Below are 18,878 nucleotides of genomic sequence, written 5' to 3'. Positions count from 1 at the left end.
CTGGTTTAAGACTCCAGAGAGCAGCCCTGCACTACCAGGCTATAACTCATACCACACTTTTCGGCCATGTAACCTGGACCAGAGCACCAAAGGCAGAAGTGTGTCCATATTCATTAATGATATCCACACCTCCAGGCTAGTTGCTCAGCATAATGCAGCCGAGGTTATCCAAGTGCAACTAACTCTGGGCAAAACTGCAATCCAAATTTTAGCTTGCTACATATCACCCACCATGCCCCAGCATTCCCACTCCTCTTTTCTTGATGTACTGGAAAATATTAGGGTTCAACCAAACACTCTAATAATGGGCAATTTCAACTACCCCACCATTAACTGGGAAACTACTCATGTACCAACTCCTTTGCTCAATGCTTTCTGGAATTCATAAACTCCAGTGCCCTGGATCAACTTATCCACACCCCCACCAGGGGCAACAATATCCTAGATCTAGTCATTACCAACATGAGTGACCGGTGTTCCACACCTGAAGTCAACGCCTCATTGGTCCAATCTGACCATAAGCTAATTACCCTAGATATCCACATCCTGCCCCCACCCCCCATTAAGGAAACCATGGTAAAAAAAAATTCTCCAAAGCCAACTTCATGCTTCTTAAGACAGAAGTGGTGAACTTTATGACACCCATGCAGATGGACAATACAGTTACGACTGCTGAATCCTACACAATTGCACTTTATAAGCACTTACATGAGTGCATAGATTGTGCTATCCCAAACAGAACCAAGATGCTACCAGTCAAAAAAAAGGAAGCCAGTCTGGTGGTCCCCTGCCATAAACAAACTGTACAACAGAAGGAAGAAACTGTTGCAAAAGAGAGTAAAATCCCACAAGTGGAGGAGCTCCCTGGTCAGCCTCAGTAAGAAGCTGCGATCCCTGATAAAATCCTCCAAAGCTAGATATGAAAACAAAATCACCACTGATTCTAAAGACAACCACAAAGCATTCTATAGCTATGTCAAGAATCTCAATGGCAACACTCAGATCTGCTCTGAGTTACAGCACAATGGCACTAAATATACAGACCCAACTGATATTGCCAACATCCTGGCAGATAGGTTCAGTGCTAACTTTACCCCCTCTCACCCCCTAAAGAGCCCATCTCTATACCGGAAGAATGCAAAGTTCCTGTAATCACGGTTGCACAGGTAAAAACCACACTCTTCAAAGCCAAGAACATAGCATCCATGGGACCAGACAACATCCCAGGCTGCATTCTACATGAACTACAGAACGAACTGGCAAACCACCTAAGCACCATGTTCAATCATAGCCTCACCTCAGGCTTTGTGCCTGCTGAATGGTGCACAGCAATAGTTATCCCACTCCACAAGGGGGGGGGGAGCCACCACGGACCTCGGGAACTACTGCCCCATTAGCCTGATGAGCCTGGTGGAACTTATCATCATGGAACTTATAAACAAAGACAATGGTAATCTCCAAACTCTGGACCCCACCCAGTTTGGGTTTGTAAAAGGCAGATCATGTCTCCTAAACTGGATAGACTTCTTTGAAGCAGTCACCAAAGCCGTAGACAAGGGTAAGGTGGTTCACACAGCCTATCTAGATCTTGCCAAGGCTTTCGACACTATCCCCCACACTGGAATTATAGATAAACTCACTAAACTAGGTATAAATCCCTATGTCACAAGATGGGTTGCCAACTGGCTCACTGACAGAACCCACACTGAGAAAGTAGCAGACTCCAAATCCGACTTCAGCCCAGTGACAAGTGGAGTACCACCGGGTTCTCTCCTGTTTGGTATCTACATCTCTGAAGTATAGGCTAACACAGAAGGTATTTGGCTAACAAAGTTCACAGATGCCTGCAAACTAGGAGCCATAATCGAAACTTCTAATGATGTGGACATCCTACAAAAGGGCCTCACTGAGACAGATGCCTGGTGTCAGAGCCATGGCCTCAAGCTCAATGCCAAAAGGTGCATTGTCATCCCCTTTGGTAAAAACTCTGTACCCATGAACTACAACATAGGCGGTAGTATACTTAACACCGAAAGTGTGATAAGAGACCTTGGGACACAGGTGGACAGTAGTCTCTCCTTTGATAATCACATCGCAACAGTAGACAGGAAATCCTTCTACATGGCACACCTCATCAAAAAAGGTTTCTCATCCAGAAAAAAAGAGGTCATTGTTCCCCTCTACTCATCACTCATTAGACCCATTATAGAGTACAAAGCCCCTTTTTGGTATGTACTTCAGCAGACATCTACAACAACTGGAAAGGCCACAGAAATACCTCACAAAGAGGATTACCAGCCTCAAACAGATGCCCTATGCAGACCATCTCAAAAAACACCAGCTTAACTCTGTCACATATCACCTACTCAGAGGTGATCTCTGCCTAACAAATACAAAGCTATGTCAAACCCAGAGCTGTTGGACATGCTCCACTTAAATGAATCCCATTCTCTCTGAGCTACACGCTGTAGGGACCTAAATCTTGTCACCACAATAAACAGAGCATGCCAGAGGGATAGATTCCTGTCCCAGAGACATCCCATACTCTGGAATAAACTACCTATCTATATCAAACAAAGCTCCTCATTAGCACTCTTCAAGAACAATCTTGATGATTGGAAGGGAAATAGGAAATTCACCCTGGGGATCACCTATGTGGCTCTGCTCAACAGTGGCACAGGAAAATCATTTTCTTGGGTGGCAAAAGCCAGGGTACCTTTTTGGCTGGGTTTGTATAGGCCCCATGGCCGATAGCCTAGTACTTACCTATGAACCTATAAAGAAGGCAGCCCCTAAGATATTCAAAGAAAATTACAGGCAAAAGCATCCAGATATGGGAAATTTCACAATAAAAAATAATATCACAAAGAGGGAATGTAGAAAAGAAGATTAGTAAAGTAGAAGTTAAAAAAATGAAGTTGAAATTATGGAGTCCTAGAAAGTGAAGGATTTGGTGTAGGTCTAACACAGATTGGGGACAAGCTCCATCACGCTGTTAAGCAAAGTAAGGAGAAGCAGGAAGATCAGGAGACAAATGAAGAAGAAATATGGACATGGGAAAGAAAAAGGGTTTTAATATGGTGTAATATCTATGCAAAGGCGAAAGCAAAACTAACCAATACAAAGAGCAGCACCAAAGATATTTGAAGAGAAATACAGGCAAAGGAATCCAGACATGGAAAACTTTACAAACAAAAAATAAGAAGACAAAGAGGAAAAGTAGAAAAGGAGATCAGTGATGGAGATGTTAAAGAAATAGAAACTGAGGTTATGGAGCACCTGAAAAGTGAAGGATTTAGTCTAGAAAAATCTAATTCAGAAAGCACCACAACAGGATAGAGCAATGGATATCCAAATTAAGGGGAAACCAGTGGAATGGGAAGCAGCTGGTCAGGTGCCATATCAAGATATTTTGGATCCTTCCACAGGAAACCAGAAGCTTGATAGCAGCAGGAAACTGGAAATTCTGATGCAGCCAATGATGAGGAGTGATAGGCCAGTGAGTTCCCACGTGATCGAGCAATGGATGGCACAGGATGAAACTGAAGAGAATGTGCCACAGGTAGAACTTTCTATACAATGTCTGCAGGAAATGGAAAATAAAAAAAAAAATGCCCCCAGTTTAGAAGAAATTGAGCTAAGAGAAGAGTTGCTTGATTTAATAGAGACAGATAGACAGACATAATAAGATCAATGAAAGAAATAGACTGCAGTAGGTCAATAAACCCCCAAAGGTCAGAAGTCTGATAAAACAAAGGAACACAGTAATTAGGACTGGCCATAGAGATCCATGCAATATAACAGAAGTAAATAAGGTATATTACTGTGCTGCTAAATTAATAACTGATAAAGTTCTACCTCAAGAACACAGGGTAGTGAGGGAAAGGAAGGGGAGAAATTAAATACCATCATGGAAGTATTGAATAGAGAAAACAATAAAGCAACTAAGACAAGAAGTGGCAGTGTTAGAAGAGTATAGAAAAGGGAATAGATCAACAAAAATACTCAGAAAGATAGACGTGATAAAAGCAAAATGTGCAGTATTAGAACAGACCAGGCTCTACCATGCACTATCACAAATAAACTAAAAATCTCAGCACAGGCAGATAAACGTAGAAGATACACATTTAAATATAAAGGAAAAATGCAAAATAAACAATTTATTGATGACCCAAAAAAGTTTTACAGACAGTTGGAAAACAAGGTAAAAGGAATTGAAAGATCGCCAAATAAAAAAGATAGTACAATTTTGAGAAGTATATATTAAGATTCTGTGGAATCAAAGATGCTAAATGGATAGAAGTAAAAGAAATAATAAGTTTAAAAGTACAAAATATGAAATGGGATGACATAACACCAGGGAGATTGAAACAAAGTTAAGAAAAGCCTCTAAATGGAAAAACCCAGGCCCAGATGCAGTACCTGCTTTTCTGCATGAAGATTTAGCCATGAGTAAGAACTATTTATATGCTCACCCCGAACAGACAGCAAGCTGGCTAACCACAAGAAAAACAGTGCTCCTACTGAAGAGTGAACCTGCAAGCTACCTTAAAAATTATAGACTAATAACTTGCCTTCAGATGACATATAAACAATACACAGGAATTGATGCCGGCAGAATTTATAATCATTTAGAAGAAAACTCAATTATGGCAATAGAACAAAAGGGCAATAAAAGAAAGTCATATGGAACAAATGACCATTTGTTGTTCAATAAATTCATAGTGGAGAACTGTAAAAAAGAATCTAAGTATGGTATGGATTGACTACAAAAAAGCATTTGATAGTCTCCCACATTCACAGATAAAAGAGTGCTTAAAATATGTAAGATACACCCTACACTGATCAACTACATTACAGTGACCAGGAAACAGTGGCTGGCCACTTTGCAGTTAAGCCATGATAAAGGGCAAATTATTATTCCAGGGATAAAAATTCAAAGGGGGTAAATTCCAGGGTGAATCTCTGTCACTGTTGCTATTCTGCCTTGCCCTTAACCCATTAAGCTGTCTCTTAACAGCTTAGGCCATATTTTAATTTGTCTCCTAGAAAACAACAAAGTATAAAAATGTCTCATCTTCTCTTTGTTGATGATTTGAAACTGTGTAGCTCATAAGATGGGGAACTAAAAGTACAACTGCAAGTGATCAAAACCTTTTCAGATGATATAAGAATGTCATTTGGTCTTGATAAACGTGTAAATGCAACCTTTAAAGCAGTAAAACTGCAGGAGCAAGAAATATCAGCTTGTGAGAAGAATGTGATATAAAAGAACTTGAGCAAGAGGAAGTGTATAAATATCTGGAAACTGATGAAGGATCAACAATAAAACATGAACAAATGTGGATAAAAGTTAGTAAGGAATAGGTTCATAGGTTTATACTAGGCTAACTGCCCTAGGGCATTTATAAGCCTAGCCCAAAGTTATGTGGCTTACGCCGCCCCTTATGTTAGAAATACTGTGCCCATTAGTTTGTTGTGCCTCTGTCCAGTAGTGACACAGAGATGGTTCCCGGGGTAAACCTACGATCTCCTATCCACCTGTCAAGATTTCTCTTGAACAGAGCCAGCGAGGTGCTCTGCCTCACATGGACCGGGATTTTATTCCACAGCATGGGGAGTCTCTGGGTGATAAATCTATCCCTCCAGCATGTCCTATTTATATCTGTGCTAAGGTTTAAGTCTCTTGCTCTAGTGGTTTTGGTGGATTTGGATTTTTTGAGGTGGAGCATGTCCATTAATTTCGGGTTGGTCATGGCCTTGTATGTCAGGCACATGGGGTTCCATGTATCGGTACATAAGACACTGTAGTCAATGGGTGTAGCAATTTCAGTGATCAATGCTACTTTAGAAGACTTAAATTAATACTGAAAACAGTATTGACATCTAGGAACAAAATCTAAGCTATAAAACAATTTGGTCCTCCTGTCCTAACTTACAGTTTTGGAGTGATTGACTGGCTCCCAAAATGTGTTGGATGGATTAGATATGAAAACAAGAAGGATGCTTCATGCTCATCAAATGACTTATAAAAAAATCAGTGCATACCAAGATTATATATTCCCCATTCTGAAGGAATGATGGGCCTCCTTGAAATTGATTACAAGTGTAGATCTGCAATCAAGGGACTCCACACATATCTGCTGACCTCACAAGACCCAAACATAGTGAAACTTTTGAAACATGATGAGAATAAATCTAAGATGACTTCTCTGTTTAATCTAGCAGAAGCATATCGACGTCAATCAGGAATGAAATTCAAACCAGAAGTGGATAATAAACAGGTAGCAACTGAATGTGCCAAAAAACAAAAGAAAAAATATAAGGTGAAGGACCAAAAGAGAAGGCAAGAAATGTGGTAAATGCATAAATATAGTTGCAAGCATAGAAAACGTTTGGAAGAACCTCATGTTGATCAGGAATGAATGCAGGAATGGTTAAAGACAAGCAAATTCAAACCAAGAGATGAAAGATTGATATTGGTGTCCCAAGATAGAACTGATCCAGTATACGCTGGTTTACAAAGTCAATTGAACATGTGGGAGAAACAGACAAATGTAGGTTTTGTAAAACTGAATTGGAAACAGTGTCACACCTCATTGCTGTTTATAACACACTAATGGCAGAAGGACTATAGTGACCCATCTAACGATATAGGGGTTGATACCTAGTTTTTTAATTTCTCCAAGTCTTTTGGGATTCTAATACCATGAGAGGAATGGACCCCACTCCTAAGTAAAAGTCCTATTAAAGTTTAGGAAATTAGTATTATTTCCATCTTTGATGTCAGCCAGAAGTGCTCTTCGCAGCAACTGCAATGCACCCAGTAATGACTCCTCCTGCAATTCGCATTGGGTTCCATGTATCGGTACATAAGACACTGTAGTCAATGGGTGTAGCAATTTCAGTGATCAGTGCTACTTTTGTCTTCTTTTCGTGAACTACTATATCTGTTTTTTTCACATCTATTTTTGAACTATTGGTAATAGCTGATCTCAGGCAATATAAACTTCATCATTCTCTATAATGCTTTACGGCTCATGTTTTCAATGCTTTTTAGCTACTTCAGTATTGTAATGTTTGCACAATCCCCAATGCAATAGTTCTGACACATCATTATGCCTTTCAGTATGTAGGCCTTCTGCCTTTATTGTGATGTGTGACTGTTTCCAATTCTGTTTTACCAAACCTGCATTTTTTTTTATTTCTCCAACATGTTCAATGTACTTTGTAAACTAACGTATATGCAGTCCACAATCTTAGGCTGCCAATATTAACCTTTCATCTTTTGGTTTAAATTCATCTCTCCTTAACCATCAACATGAGTTGCTCCAGGAATTTTCTGTACTTGCAACGGTATTTATGCATTTTCCATATTTCTTGCCTTCTCAGCTGATCCTTCACTTTCTATCCTTTCTTTTGTTTTTTTGGCACATTTATTTGCTGCCTGATGTTTATCTACTTCTGGTTTGATTTCCATTCTCACTTGACACTGATATGTTTCTGATAAGCTAAGAAGAGAAGTCATCTTAGACTTGTTCCCTTCACATTTTAAAACTTTTTCTATGTTTGGTCTTGTGAGGACATCAGATATGTATGCAGTCCAATGATTGCAGATCAATACATGTAATCAGTTTTGAGGAGGCCCATACCTCCTTCTGAATGGGAATATATAATCTTGATATACAATGATTTTTATATATCATTTGAAAGCATGAAGCCTTTTTTGTGTGTTTTACTGTCCAACTGATCCAATACCTTTTGGGGCCATTCAATCACTCCAAAACTGTAAGTTAGAACAGGAAGAGCAAATTGGTTTATAGATTGGACATTACTCCTAGATGTCAGAGTTGTTTTCAATATTATTTTTTAGTCTTCTAATATATTACACATTTGTCAATGTTTTTAATGTTGATCCTTCGTCAATTATCAAATATTTATACACTGTCTCTTGTTCAAGTCCTTTTATTCTACATTCCTTTCCCAAACTAATATTTTCCTGGTGCTGCAGTTTTCCTACTTTAAAAGTTGCTTTTGCACATTTGTCAAGACCAAATGACATTCTTATATCATCTGAGAACGTTTTGACCACTCACAGCTGTGCTTTCATTTCCTCATCTGATAAACTATAAAGTTTTAAATCATCTAGAAAAAGATGAGGAGAAATCTTTACACTTTGTTTTCTGTAAGCCAAATTGTAGCCATGGCCTAATATATTACATAGACAGCTTTCCTAGGTTAAGAGCAAGACAAAGGAGCAGCCATTACAGAGAGTCACCCTGGGATGTCCCCCTTTGAATTTTTATCCCTGGGATAATAATTTGTCCTTTATTATGGCTTAGCTGCAAAGTGGTTTTCTATTGTTTCATGATCACTGTAATGTAATTGATCAGTGTAGGGTGTATCTTATACATTTTAAGCCCTCTTTTATCCATGAACGTGGGATACTGCCTCAAATGCTTTTTTGTAGTCTATCAATGCCATATTTAGATTCTTCCCCTATTTACAGTTCTCCATCATAACTTTATTTAACAACAAATGATCCTTTGCTTCATATTTATTACATATGACTTTCTTTTTTACCCATTTGTTGTATTGCCATGATTGAGTTTTCTTCTAAATCATTATAGACTCTGTCAGCATCAGTGCTAGTGTATAGTTTATACATTGTTGGAAGGCAAGTTAATGGTCTGTAGTTTTAGGATATTTTGCAGATTCACCCTTAAGGAGGAGTATAGTTTTTCCTGTAATTAACCAAGTTGGTGTCTGTTCGAGGAGTTCAGATAAATACTTCTTGGTCATGGCTAAATCTTTATGTAAAGATGTTAATACTTTTAGCCAGAAGTTAGGTATTGCATTTGGGCATGGGGTTTTCCAGTTAGGAGTTTTTCTTAATTTTGTTTCAGTTTCTCTGGCCATTATTTCATCCCATTTCATATCCTGTACATTTCAACTTCTTATTCTTTCTTTTACTTCTTCTATCCATTTAGCATCTTTGTTATGTTCCACAGGATCTTCATAGATATTTCTCTAAAATGTGTCTGTTTCTTTTGTTTTTGGTTGTGTTTCTATTCATTATGCCTTATTTCCCAATTCTCTATAAAACTTTTATGGATCATCAATAAATTGTTTATTTTGTACTTTTCCTTTATATTTATCTGCATTTTTCTAAGTTTTTCTTCTTATGCTGATATATTTAGTTTATTTGCAACAGTGTACAATAGATCCTGGCCTGTTCTGATATGGCATATTGCTTTCATCAAGTCTGTCATTTTGCTTATTTTTGTTGATATGTTCTCTCTTCTGCACTCTTCTAACAGTGATACTTGTCTTAATTGCTTTATAGTTTTCTCTCTTCGATACTTCCATGATAGAATTTTATTTCTCATCTTCCTTTTCCTTACTGCTCTGTTTCTTTTGTTGTAAGATATTATCCCTTATTAATTTAGCTGCACAGTAATATATCCTATTTTTGGTTTACTATCATAATGTCAAAGACAAAATATTTTTTAATGAAAAGATCAAAATCAAATCTCAAAAACAAAAGCAACATTTACCCTAAATGTCGAATGTCAAAAACAGGACAATCGACATTCCACATACCAGACTTCCAGTTTCGAAAGTCCCTATGTCCTTTTACATTTTTGCAAAGGGCAAGCCCCACTGTGCCCCCCACACCCCTTGCAAATCATATATACCATCTCCGAGATCGCACTACAGTGAGGAAAGGGTAAATTCCCCGATCATCACTGTACCATTATCTCCATTCACAATGCCAAACTCATAATCATGAATCACTCTTTACTTTCATTATTATGAGTTTGTAGTATTCCAGTTCAGCATTCTGCAACTTTAAAACTGTACTTTCCTCTAACTGACATTCGATCAACTACATTTCCAGCTTATGACAGTAAACCCCTATTATCTTCTCTCATATCACATGAATTTCTATGAACAGTCTTGATTACTGTGGTCATTTGTTTTATCAATCTTTTAATATTTTGGGTCTTAATGACTTTCTGTAGTCTTTTTCTTTCATTGATCTTAATATGTCTATTCATCCCTGTCAAATCAATCAATTCTTCTCTTGGATCATTTTCTTTTAAACTAAGGGCACAATCTTTGTTCACAATTTTCTGTGAGTGTTCTCTGGAAAGTTCCAGAAAATCTTGCAGTGCTCTATTCTCTTCAGCTTCACCCTATGTCATCCATTGATCTTTTGTATGGGAACTCACTGGCCTATCACTCCATAACATTGACTGCATCAGATTTGCTATAGTTTCCTATTCCTTCCCTTGCTTTGCAATTTGAACAGAACTTTTGTGCTGTTATGCAACTCCAACCAAACTTTTGCAATGGTTTCCTACTAAAGGCTCCAAAGTATGTTTGCATGGCACTGATTTCTCCTTAATTTGGGGATTCATTTTTCTATCATGCTACATCACCATAGTTAAATTTATTACACTAAATCCTTTGCTTTGTTTCTGTTTCTTTAACTTCTCCATTACTAATTATTTTTTCTGCTTTGCCCCTTTGTTTATTTTTTGTATTGTAAAATGTTCCATATCTGATTGCTTTGCCTGTATTTATCTTCAAATATTTTTGGTGTTGCTTTTTTTCTATTGATTAGTTTTGCTTTCTCATTTGCATAAATATTGCACCATATTAAATCTTTTTTTTCCCATGTTCATATTTCTTCTTTAGATGTCTCCAACTCCTCCTGTTTCTCCTTACTTGAGGAACACATTGTTCTATCATGCTGTGATATAATCTGTGTTGGACTTTCTACACTACATCCTTCACTTCTCAGCTATTCTATAACTTCAGTTTCTATTTTTTCAACTTCTTAGGTTCATAGGTCCATAGGTGTTTATTAGGCTAATGGCCACAAGGGCCTTTATAAGCCTAGACATGCATCCCAAATCTCTGGCAAGGGCTGATACCCTTGATAGATGTAAGCAAGGGCTTACAAGATTAAACATTTACAAGCAAGGGCCTGGGCTATGAACCATTTACAGGTTGCCTGTGTCCATTAGAGATGTAGGTGGTAAGCCAGGGATGAATTTTCTGTTCCCCATCCAATCGTCCAAGTTGCACTTGAATTGGGTTAGGGAGAAACTCTGCTTCAAAGGAATGGGGAGTCTGTTCCACAGATAGGGTAGTCTCTGGGATGCATACCTGTTTCTCTAGCAGGCCCTATTTATATCACAGGCAAGGTTTAATCTTTAGAATGGCTAATTCTGGTGATGTTTGTTTTGTGGATATGCAGGAGGTCCATCAGAGTGGGGTCTGACAATGCCCTGGATGCCAAGCATAGATCTCTTCTCAAAAGCCTGTAGGAGACAGAATATGGCGATAGGGTCTTGAGGTGGTCTGCATAGGGCATTTTACTTAAGCCCTGTATTATTTTAGTGAGGAAGCTCTGTTGACATTCCAGTTCTTGGATAGGCCAGTGTTGGGTAGAAACCAAAGAGAGCATTGGACTCAATGATAGGTCTGATGAATGCTCAATACAGAACAATGACTTCCTTGGGGTTAGATGCCATACTTTTGCTTTTAAGTTGTGCAACATAGAATGATTTTCTCACTACTGTAGACACATGATGGGCAAAGGCTAGATTACTATCTGTGTGTGTCCCTATGTCCCTGACAACAGGGTCAAATCTAAGGGGTGTGTTGTCAATATGATAGTTACCAGGGGTGGATTGCTTTCCAAAGGATACTATTATGCATTTCTTGACATTTAGTTTTAGACTATAGCTCTGACACCAGCTGTTTTTCTGTGTCAGCCTCTCCTGGAGAACATTTGTGTCAGTGTGGAATTCAATGACAGTTCCTAATTTGCAATCATCAACAAATTTAGTCAGCCAGAGAACATTGACATTGGCCTTGATTTCAGAGAAGTAAATGTCACAAAGGAGCAGTCTAAGGACTGATCCCTGTGGGATTACACTTGTGACTGGACTTTTTGTAGAGGTGGACTCCCCAGTTCTAACTTCCTGGGTCCTGTCTGTGAGGCATTTGGCTATCCACGGGGTGACATATGAATTGGTACCTAGCCTCTTGAGTTTGTTAATAATGCCCCAGTGGGGTATTGTGTCAAATGCCTTGGCCAGGTCAAGGTAGGCAATGTGAACCATTTTACCCTCATCCATTGCTTTGGTGAACTTCTCAAAGAAGTCTACCAGGTTGAGCAGGCATGATCTGCCCTTGACAAAACCAAACTGGGTTTGGTCCAGTGTCTGGAGGTTTACTATATCACTATTGATCATTGCCATGATATTTTTTCCCATGGCTTTACAGATAAGACTAGTGAGACTTATGGGTCTGTAGTTTACAAGGTCTGTAGATCCCCACCTTTATGCAGAGGGATGACTGTTGATGTTCTCCATTCATGAGGAATGAAGCCTGTTTGGAAGCTACAGTTAAGTAGCAATTCCAGAGGCCTTGATAGGCCATGTTTCATGCTATTTAGAAGGCATCCTGGGATATTGTTTGGGCCCACTGATGCAGTACTCTTAGCCTTAGAGAGAGCATTAAGGACCTGTTCCCTAGTGATAACAGGGGGAATTATATTTGATGGTATTTCCTGATGGAAGTTTGAGGGGGAGAGAGGGGTAAAGTTGGAACTGAATTTATCTGCCAGTAGGTTTGCTTTATCTTCTGGATCAGTATAGGTGGCTCCATTTACAATGAGCTCTGCACACAATTGTGTATTGCCTTTGAGGTTGCAGACATAGCTATTAAATGCCTTGTGCTTGTCCTTGGCCTGGGCCTTCTACTTTTCTAATCATATATTCTATGTTCCCCCTTGTGATCTTATTCTTTTGAATTGTGAACTTTTCCATATCTGGGTAGCATTGCCTGTATTTTTCTTTGAATATCTTTGGAGCTGCTTTTTTTGTATTTACTAATTTGGTTCTCCACTCTGCATAAATATTGCACCATATCAGATCTCTTTTTCTTTCTCATGTCCATATGAATTTTTTATACCTTTCAAACATCTCTAGATTTTGTTTTTATATTTTTGATCTTTCTTTGTCGCTTTTTTTTCCAAACGGTCCAAGGTTTCTTTATCTGTATAATATTGTTCATGAATCTGTTATATTAATGAACACACATTTGTATTTGATGCTTTAGATAGTTTTTCTTGTACATGTATTTTTTCTTTCCTCTGTTTTCTCTCTCAATCTTTTTGTATGTCTTCTGTCCAGAAATTCTCAGCTTCTTGCATAATAGTAACAATGCATAATTTCTTTCTTATCCTCAATAGTCCACTCTATCATCTTTTGGCTCTTTTTTTGGCCTATCACTTTTTATGATTTTTGTGGACTACTACTTCTTCCTTCTACAACAGGGGGTTATCCTCTTATGTGCCAGACTTAACCCCACTGTAGGAGTATTTACATGTCTTGAGGATTCTACGTTGTCATTTTTTTCCAGTCCTGGCACACCAGTGCACCTACCAAGATTGAACACTTTTTTATCCTGGTATTTGTGCACCCAGCTCTCTCTTTTTAATTTTTGAACCTACCTCTGTCCATGAGATATGCTATATAAAATACTGTCTATATATCAGTGTCATCTTAGTGAGATTTTTAAAAACATAGTCCATCTCGTGAAGGTACTCGCCAAGACTTCGGGAGGAATTCAATTCCAGCAATATTACTCTCCTTTGTTTGCTGATTCTTTCATCTCTCCATTTGTACCCCCATATGGAGTGTCATCTCTCCATTTGTACCCCCAAATGGAGTGTCATCTCTCCATTTGTACCCCCAAATGGAGTGGCATCTCTCCATTTGTACCCCCAAATGGAGTGTCATCTCTCCATTTGTACCCCCAAATGGAGTGCCATCTCCCCATTTGTACCCCCAAATGGAGTGTCATTTCTCCATTGTACCCCCAAATGGAGTGTCATCTCTCCATTTTACCCCCAAATGGAGTGTCATCTCTCCATTGTACCCACAAATGAAGTGTCATCTCTCCATTTGTACCCCTAAATGGAGTGTCATCTCTCCATTTGTACCCACAAATGGAGCGTCATCTCTCCATTTGTACCCACAAATGGAGTGTCATCTCTCCATTTGTACCCCCAAATAGAGTGTCATCTCTCCATTTGTACCCCCAAATGGAGTGTCATCTCTCCATTTGTACCCCCAAATGGAGTGTCATCTCTCTATTTGTACCCCCAAATGGAGTGATATTCCTTACAGTTCACATACCTTCTTCCCAAGTCACCAGGTGAGAGCCTGCATGACCTTGTGTAAGTCACTTAAATTGACCTTGATCCTGATTTACCTGGTGGTTAACAAATGAGTATCACTGGGGGCTTGTCTGCAAGCCACCCACACTGTTACCATGACTCCCACATGTGGCTTGTATGTTACCTTTAACAATGGTTTCTAATGAATACCTTCTCACTGGAGAATGTTATTAGTAACATCAAATATGTCCTGGAGCCCTGGCTGATCACATTAATCAGAAATCAACAGAGTGCAACAGATGATGGATACAGCTGTGCCCTATCCTATTCTAAACAAGGGGAATTTTGGATGCTGTATCTTGGCTTCTGAAGGATGCATGGCAGGATCTTGTGGTGTCATGCAGTACGACCCAGGTGCATATGCTAAATCTTTTGCATTGCATGTACTGATGCATAATTTCATACTTATGAGGCAGTTACAGCAGGTGGGACTATTGCAGGCAGAATATCTCACAGCACATAAGGCAGTGGAAGCTGTACCAGATGAGGTTTGAGTGAAGGACCCAGCAACAGGGGATGAAAATATTAGATACAGGCAGGTGGGTTCTGCTGTATGATTGGCAAAGAGGCAGAGGATTGCTCACAGATTTGCCTCATATCACTGTATAAACACTACAGTAAAAGTGATGTATGCAAACCCAACAGCAAATATGCTGCCCATGCATAGGTTGGCTGCACTTATAGGTTCATAGGTTCATAGGTTAGTACTAGGCTAACTACCCTTGTGGGCTATTTTAAGCCTAGCCAGTTACCCCCTGTGAGAATCAAACCCTGCACCTTGTGTTTGTAAGGTAAACACCTTAACCATTATGCTAACCTCCCACCCCAAATAAAGTCCTACTGTCAGTCTCGAACCTAGGACCTTGGTAACATGAGTCTGTATGACCTACCACTAAGCCATGACTCTCATAAAACACTACATAGGTTCAGAGGTTCACAGATTAGTAATGGGCTTACTGCCCTTGTAGGCCATTTTAAGCCTAGCCAATTACCCCCATGTGAGAATCAAACACTGCACCTTGTGTTTGTAAGGTAAGCACCTTAACCATTATGCCAGCTCACTCCAATTTGCACTGTGCATCAGACATAAGTAACTCAAGTAGTGAACTACAAAAGGCAGGGTACAGATATAATTGACAGAAGGTTTACACTGAAGAACAGGTTTGCAATATCCAAAAAAGAAATGTGTTAAGACACAGTGGGAATAAAGTTTAAAATGATAAATACCTCATTTATTTCCCTTTGTGGTAGATGTGTAATAGTGTGAGAGGACAGGTCATTTATGAAAGGCTGGGTTATACCTTAGAAGAAAAAGGTATTTGAGTGTGCAATGAGATTGATTTAAACGTGTTACAAAACAGGGCTCCTGACGCTTCCTCTCACCACAGTCAGGTTGTAACAGTTGAAATTTTAGAGACCATGGTTGTAGTTAGAAATTTATTCGTAGGAATCCCGATTGACACAAGCTGTGACCCAACAGCTGATGAACTGACCATATGTTGAACTTGTGCATATGCACTAATCATTGATGAAAACAATTAACTGATTGGAATGAGACTATTCCCATGCTAAACACTGAAAACAGTTAATATGCAGTTACTTTGCACAAAGAACAGACTAATGTTACTAGGCTAACATGCACACCTCACTGAAACAAACCTTACTCTGTGCAAAGAACAGGCTAATACCATGCACACCTCATTGAAACAAACGTTACTCTGCACAAGGAACAGACTAATGTTACTAGGCTAATAACATGCACACCTCATTGAACCAAACGTTACTCTGCACAAGGAACAGAATAATGTTACTAGGCTAATAACATTCACACCTTATTGAAACAAACGTTACTCTGCACAAGGAACAGGCTAATGCTACTAAGCTAATAACATGCACACGTCACTAAAACAAACGTTACTCTGAACAAAGAACAGCCTAATGTTACTACATGCACACCTCACTGAAACAGATGTTAATCTGCACAAAGAACAGGCTAATGTTACCAGGCTAATAACATGCACACCTCATTGAAACCAATGTTACTCTGCACAAAGAACAGACTAATGTTACTACATGCACACCTCACTGAAACAAACGTTAATCTGCACAAAGAACAGACTAATGTTACCAGGCTAATAACATGCACACCTCATTGAAACAAATGTTACTCTGCACAAAGGACACACTAATGTTACTACATGCACACCTCACTGAAACAAATGTTACTCTGCACAAGTAACAGGATAATGTAACTAGGCTAATAACATGCACACCTCATTTAAACAAACATTACTCTGCACAAGGAACAGACTAAAGTTACCAGGCTAATAACATGCACACCTCACTGAAACAAACATTACTCTGCGCAAGGAACAGACTAATGTTACTAGGCTAATAACATGCACCCCTCACTGAAGCAAACATTACTCTGCACAAAGAACAGGCTAATGTTAGCAGGCTAATAACATGCACACCTCACTGAAGCAAAGGTTGCTCTGCACAAAGAACAGGCTAATGTTACTAGGCTAATAACATGCACACCTCATTGAAATAAACATTACTCTGCACAAAGAACAGACTAATGTTACTACATGCATACCTCACTGAAACAAACGTTAATCTGTACAAAGAACAGAGTAATGTTAGTAGGCTAATAACATGCACACCTCATTGAAACAAACGTTACTCTGCACAAAGAACAGGCTAATGTTAGGCTAATAACATGCACACCTCATTGAAACAAACGTTATTCTGAACAAAGAACAAACTAATGTTACCAGGCTAATAACATGCACACCTCATTGAAACAAATGTTACTCTGCACAAGGAACAGGCTAATGTTACCAGGCTAATAACATGCACACCTCATTGAAACAAACATTACTTTGCACAAGGAACAGGCTAATGTTACTACATGCAAACCTCACTGAAACAAATGTTAACCTTCATAAAGAACAGACTAATGTTACCAGGCTAATAACATGCACACCTCACTGAAACAAACAGAACAATGAAAAGTGATCAAAGAAAAAGATTAACAATCAAAGATACAGACGTAGACAAAGACCGAGAGAAGAAGGAAGAACGGTGAAACAGAACAATGAAAGGAAATAGCAACAGTTTTGTTTGTTTCTTCATTAATATATGGTGCTGCAGATCAAATAACCTGCAACCAATCACTAAAAACAAAACACTAACATAGTTATGATGGTTGTATAGTCCTTAAAGGTTTATTTTTGCTTTCAGTCTTATATCATTTGACCACATTATGCATTTGCTCTCTAGTCTTTAAGTGTTTACGTTAAAAAGTTGTACATAAATGTTCTGACATAATTAAACATTATTTGGTTATAACTGTATGCTTCAGGAGAAATGGGAAGCAGCAGGTTTAATTTGGCAGTTTATTCATAATTATGCACAGGTAACTTTTTAAAGCTTGCATTGATCAATGTTTCTAATGTTACATTAGAATGCAGCTATATTAATATGAGCTAATTTTGATCAAAAATTACTTTTAATTGTATCACGGATGAGTTTTGGTCCAGGATAATCACTGGCGACAATTCCTAGTCTTCCTTTTCGTCCAGTAATGTAGGAATGAAGTTTGGGATTCATTTTTCGTGCTAGTTCACGTGGTGCTTGGACACCAGATGTGAAACTTGAAAATGTTATGAACAGGGTATCACCTGAGCTTCTCTGTGCTTTATCTAGGTGAGCTTTGACCTTGTCCCACTTTTCATCTTCTCCAGCACTCCAAGTGTCTTCAAGATCTGCTGATCTGAAGTTAATTCCCAAATCATAACCAGAAAAGTCTCTTAAAAGAACAATCTTTCCACGGCATTCTCCCACATTTGGAATAATGGTTTTCAAATAAAATCTTTCTGCAGGATGTTCACTAATTTCTGCCCTTAGTGTATCAGTGAAAGACCTTGTATTCCCTTCTGGTTCATACTCCTCCCTAATTCGCATAAGAAGCACTTCAGATGGATTGCTATTCAAGTATGATATCATTTGCGACACTACGTCATTAAAATTACAATGCTGATAGAAGGCTTCATGATGGATCGGCAAACCATTATTGACATGCCTACATCTAATGTCGAAGAATCGAACTCCAAGCTTCAATTGAGTATTTAAAGAAAGGCTTTGGCACCAAACCCAGATCAGGTCTCCATGACGGGCCATACTGTTATGTGTTCCAGGAACTGAAAACTGAGATATTTTCTTCTCATCAGGAAGAGATTTCATCCAGCGTTCATTGTATGATTCAGATGGTGGGTCATCTGGCACATTCCAATAATCTGGATCTTTAGCATTAATATTTCCCATTATTTCAAGGTATACCTAGGAAAATTTTAAACACAAGTAAGAAAAATGTCAACAACAACAAACAACTGTAAAACAGAATAAACATGGATATTACCAGAAAACATCACTTCCAACAAAATGCTAGAACAAAGTTGTTGCATTCCAACAGTATTGCAAAAATGAACTGGACAAGGATAATTCTGAGGCAAAATGACAAAACTTAAGAGCAATGGCTCAAATTCCCAAATAGTATCTTCCACTTGCAGAAGGTAAAAGGAGCAGTTTCGAAAGATCACAGGAAATGTGA

The 18,878-nt window shown here is 38.7% G+C and overlaps 1 protein-coding gene across 1 annotated transcript; it reads right to left on the bottom strand.

Moving 5' to 3' along the window:
• Positions 1-17,465: 17,465 nt before the first annotated feature.
• Positions 17,466-18,637, bottom strand: LOC122794793 (1-phosphatidylinositol phosphodiesterase-like). Its single transcript, XM_044063410.1, has one exon. It carries the CDS (start codon positions 18,590-18,592, stop codon positions 17,765-17,767), a length of 828 nt encoding a protein of 275 aa, XP_043919345.1. The 5' UTR covers positions 18,593-18,637; the 3' UTR covers positions 17,466-17,764.
• Between the last annotated feature and the right edge of the window lie 241 nt (positions 18,638-18,878).

The sequence above is a fragment of the Protopterus annectens genome, chromosome 2.part1 (genome assembly GCF_019279795.1).
Source record: "Protopterus annectens isolate FY-2018-M chromosome 2.part1, PAN1.0, whole genome shotgun sequence".
Classification (NCBI taxonomy): domain Eukaryota; kingdom Metazoa; phylum Chordata; order Ceratodontiformes; family Protopteridae; genus Protopterus; species Protopterus annectens.
Note: the sequence above shows the minus strand (reverse complement) of the source record. Positions and strands in the feature narration are given on the sequence as shown.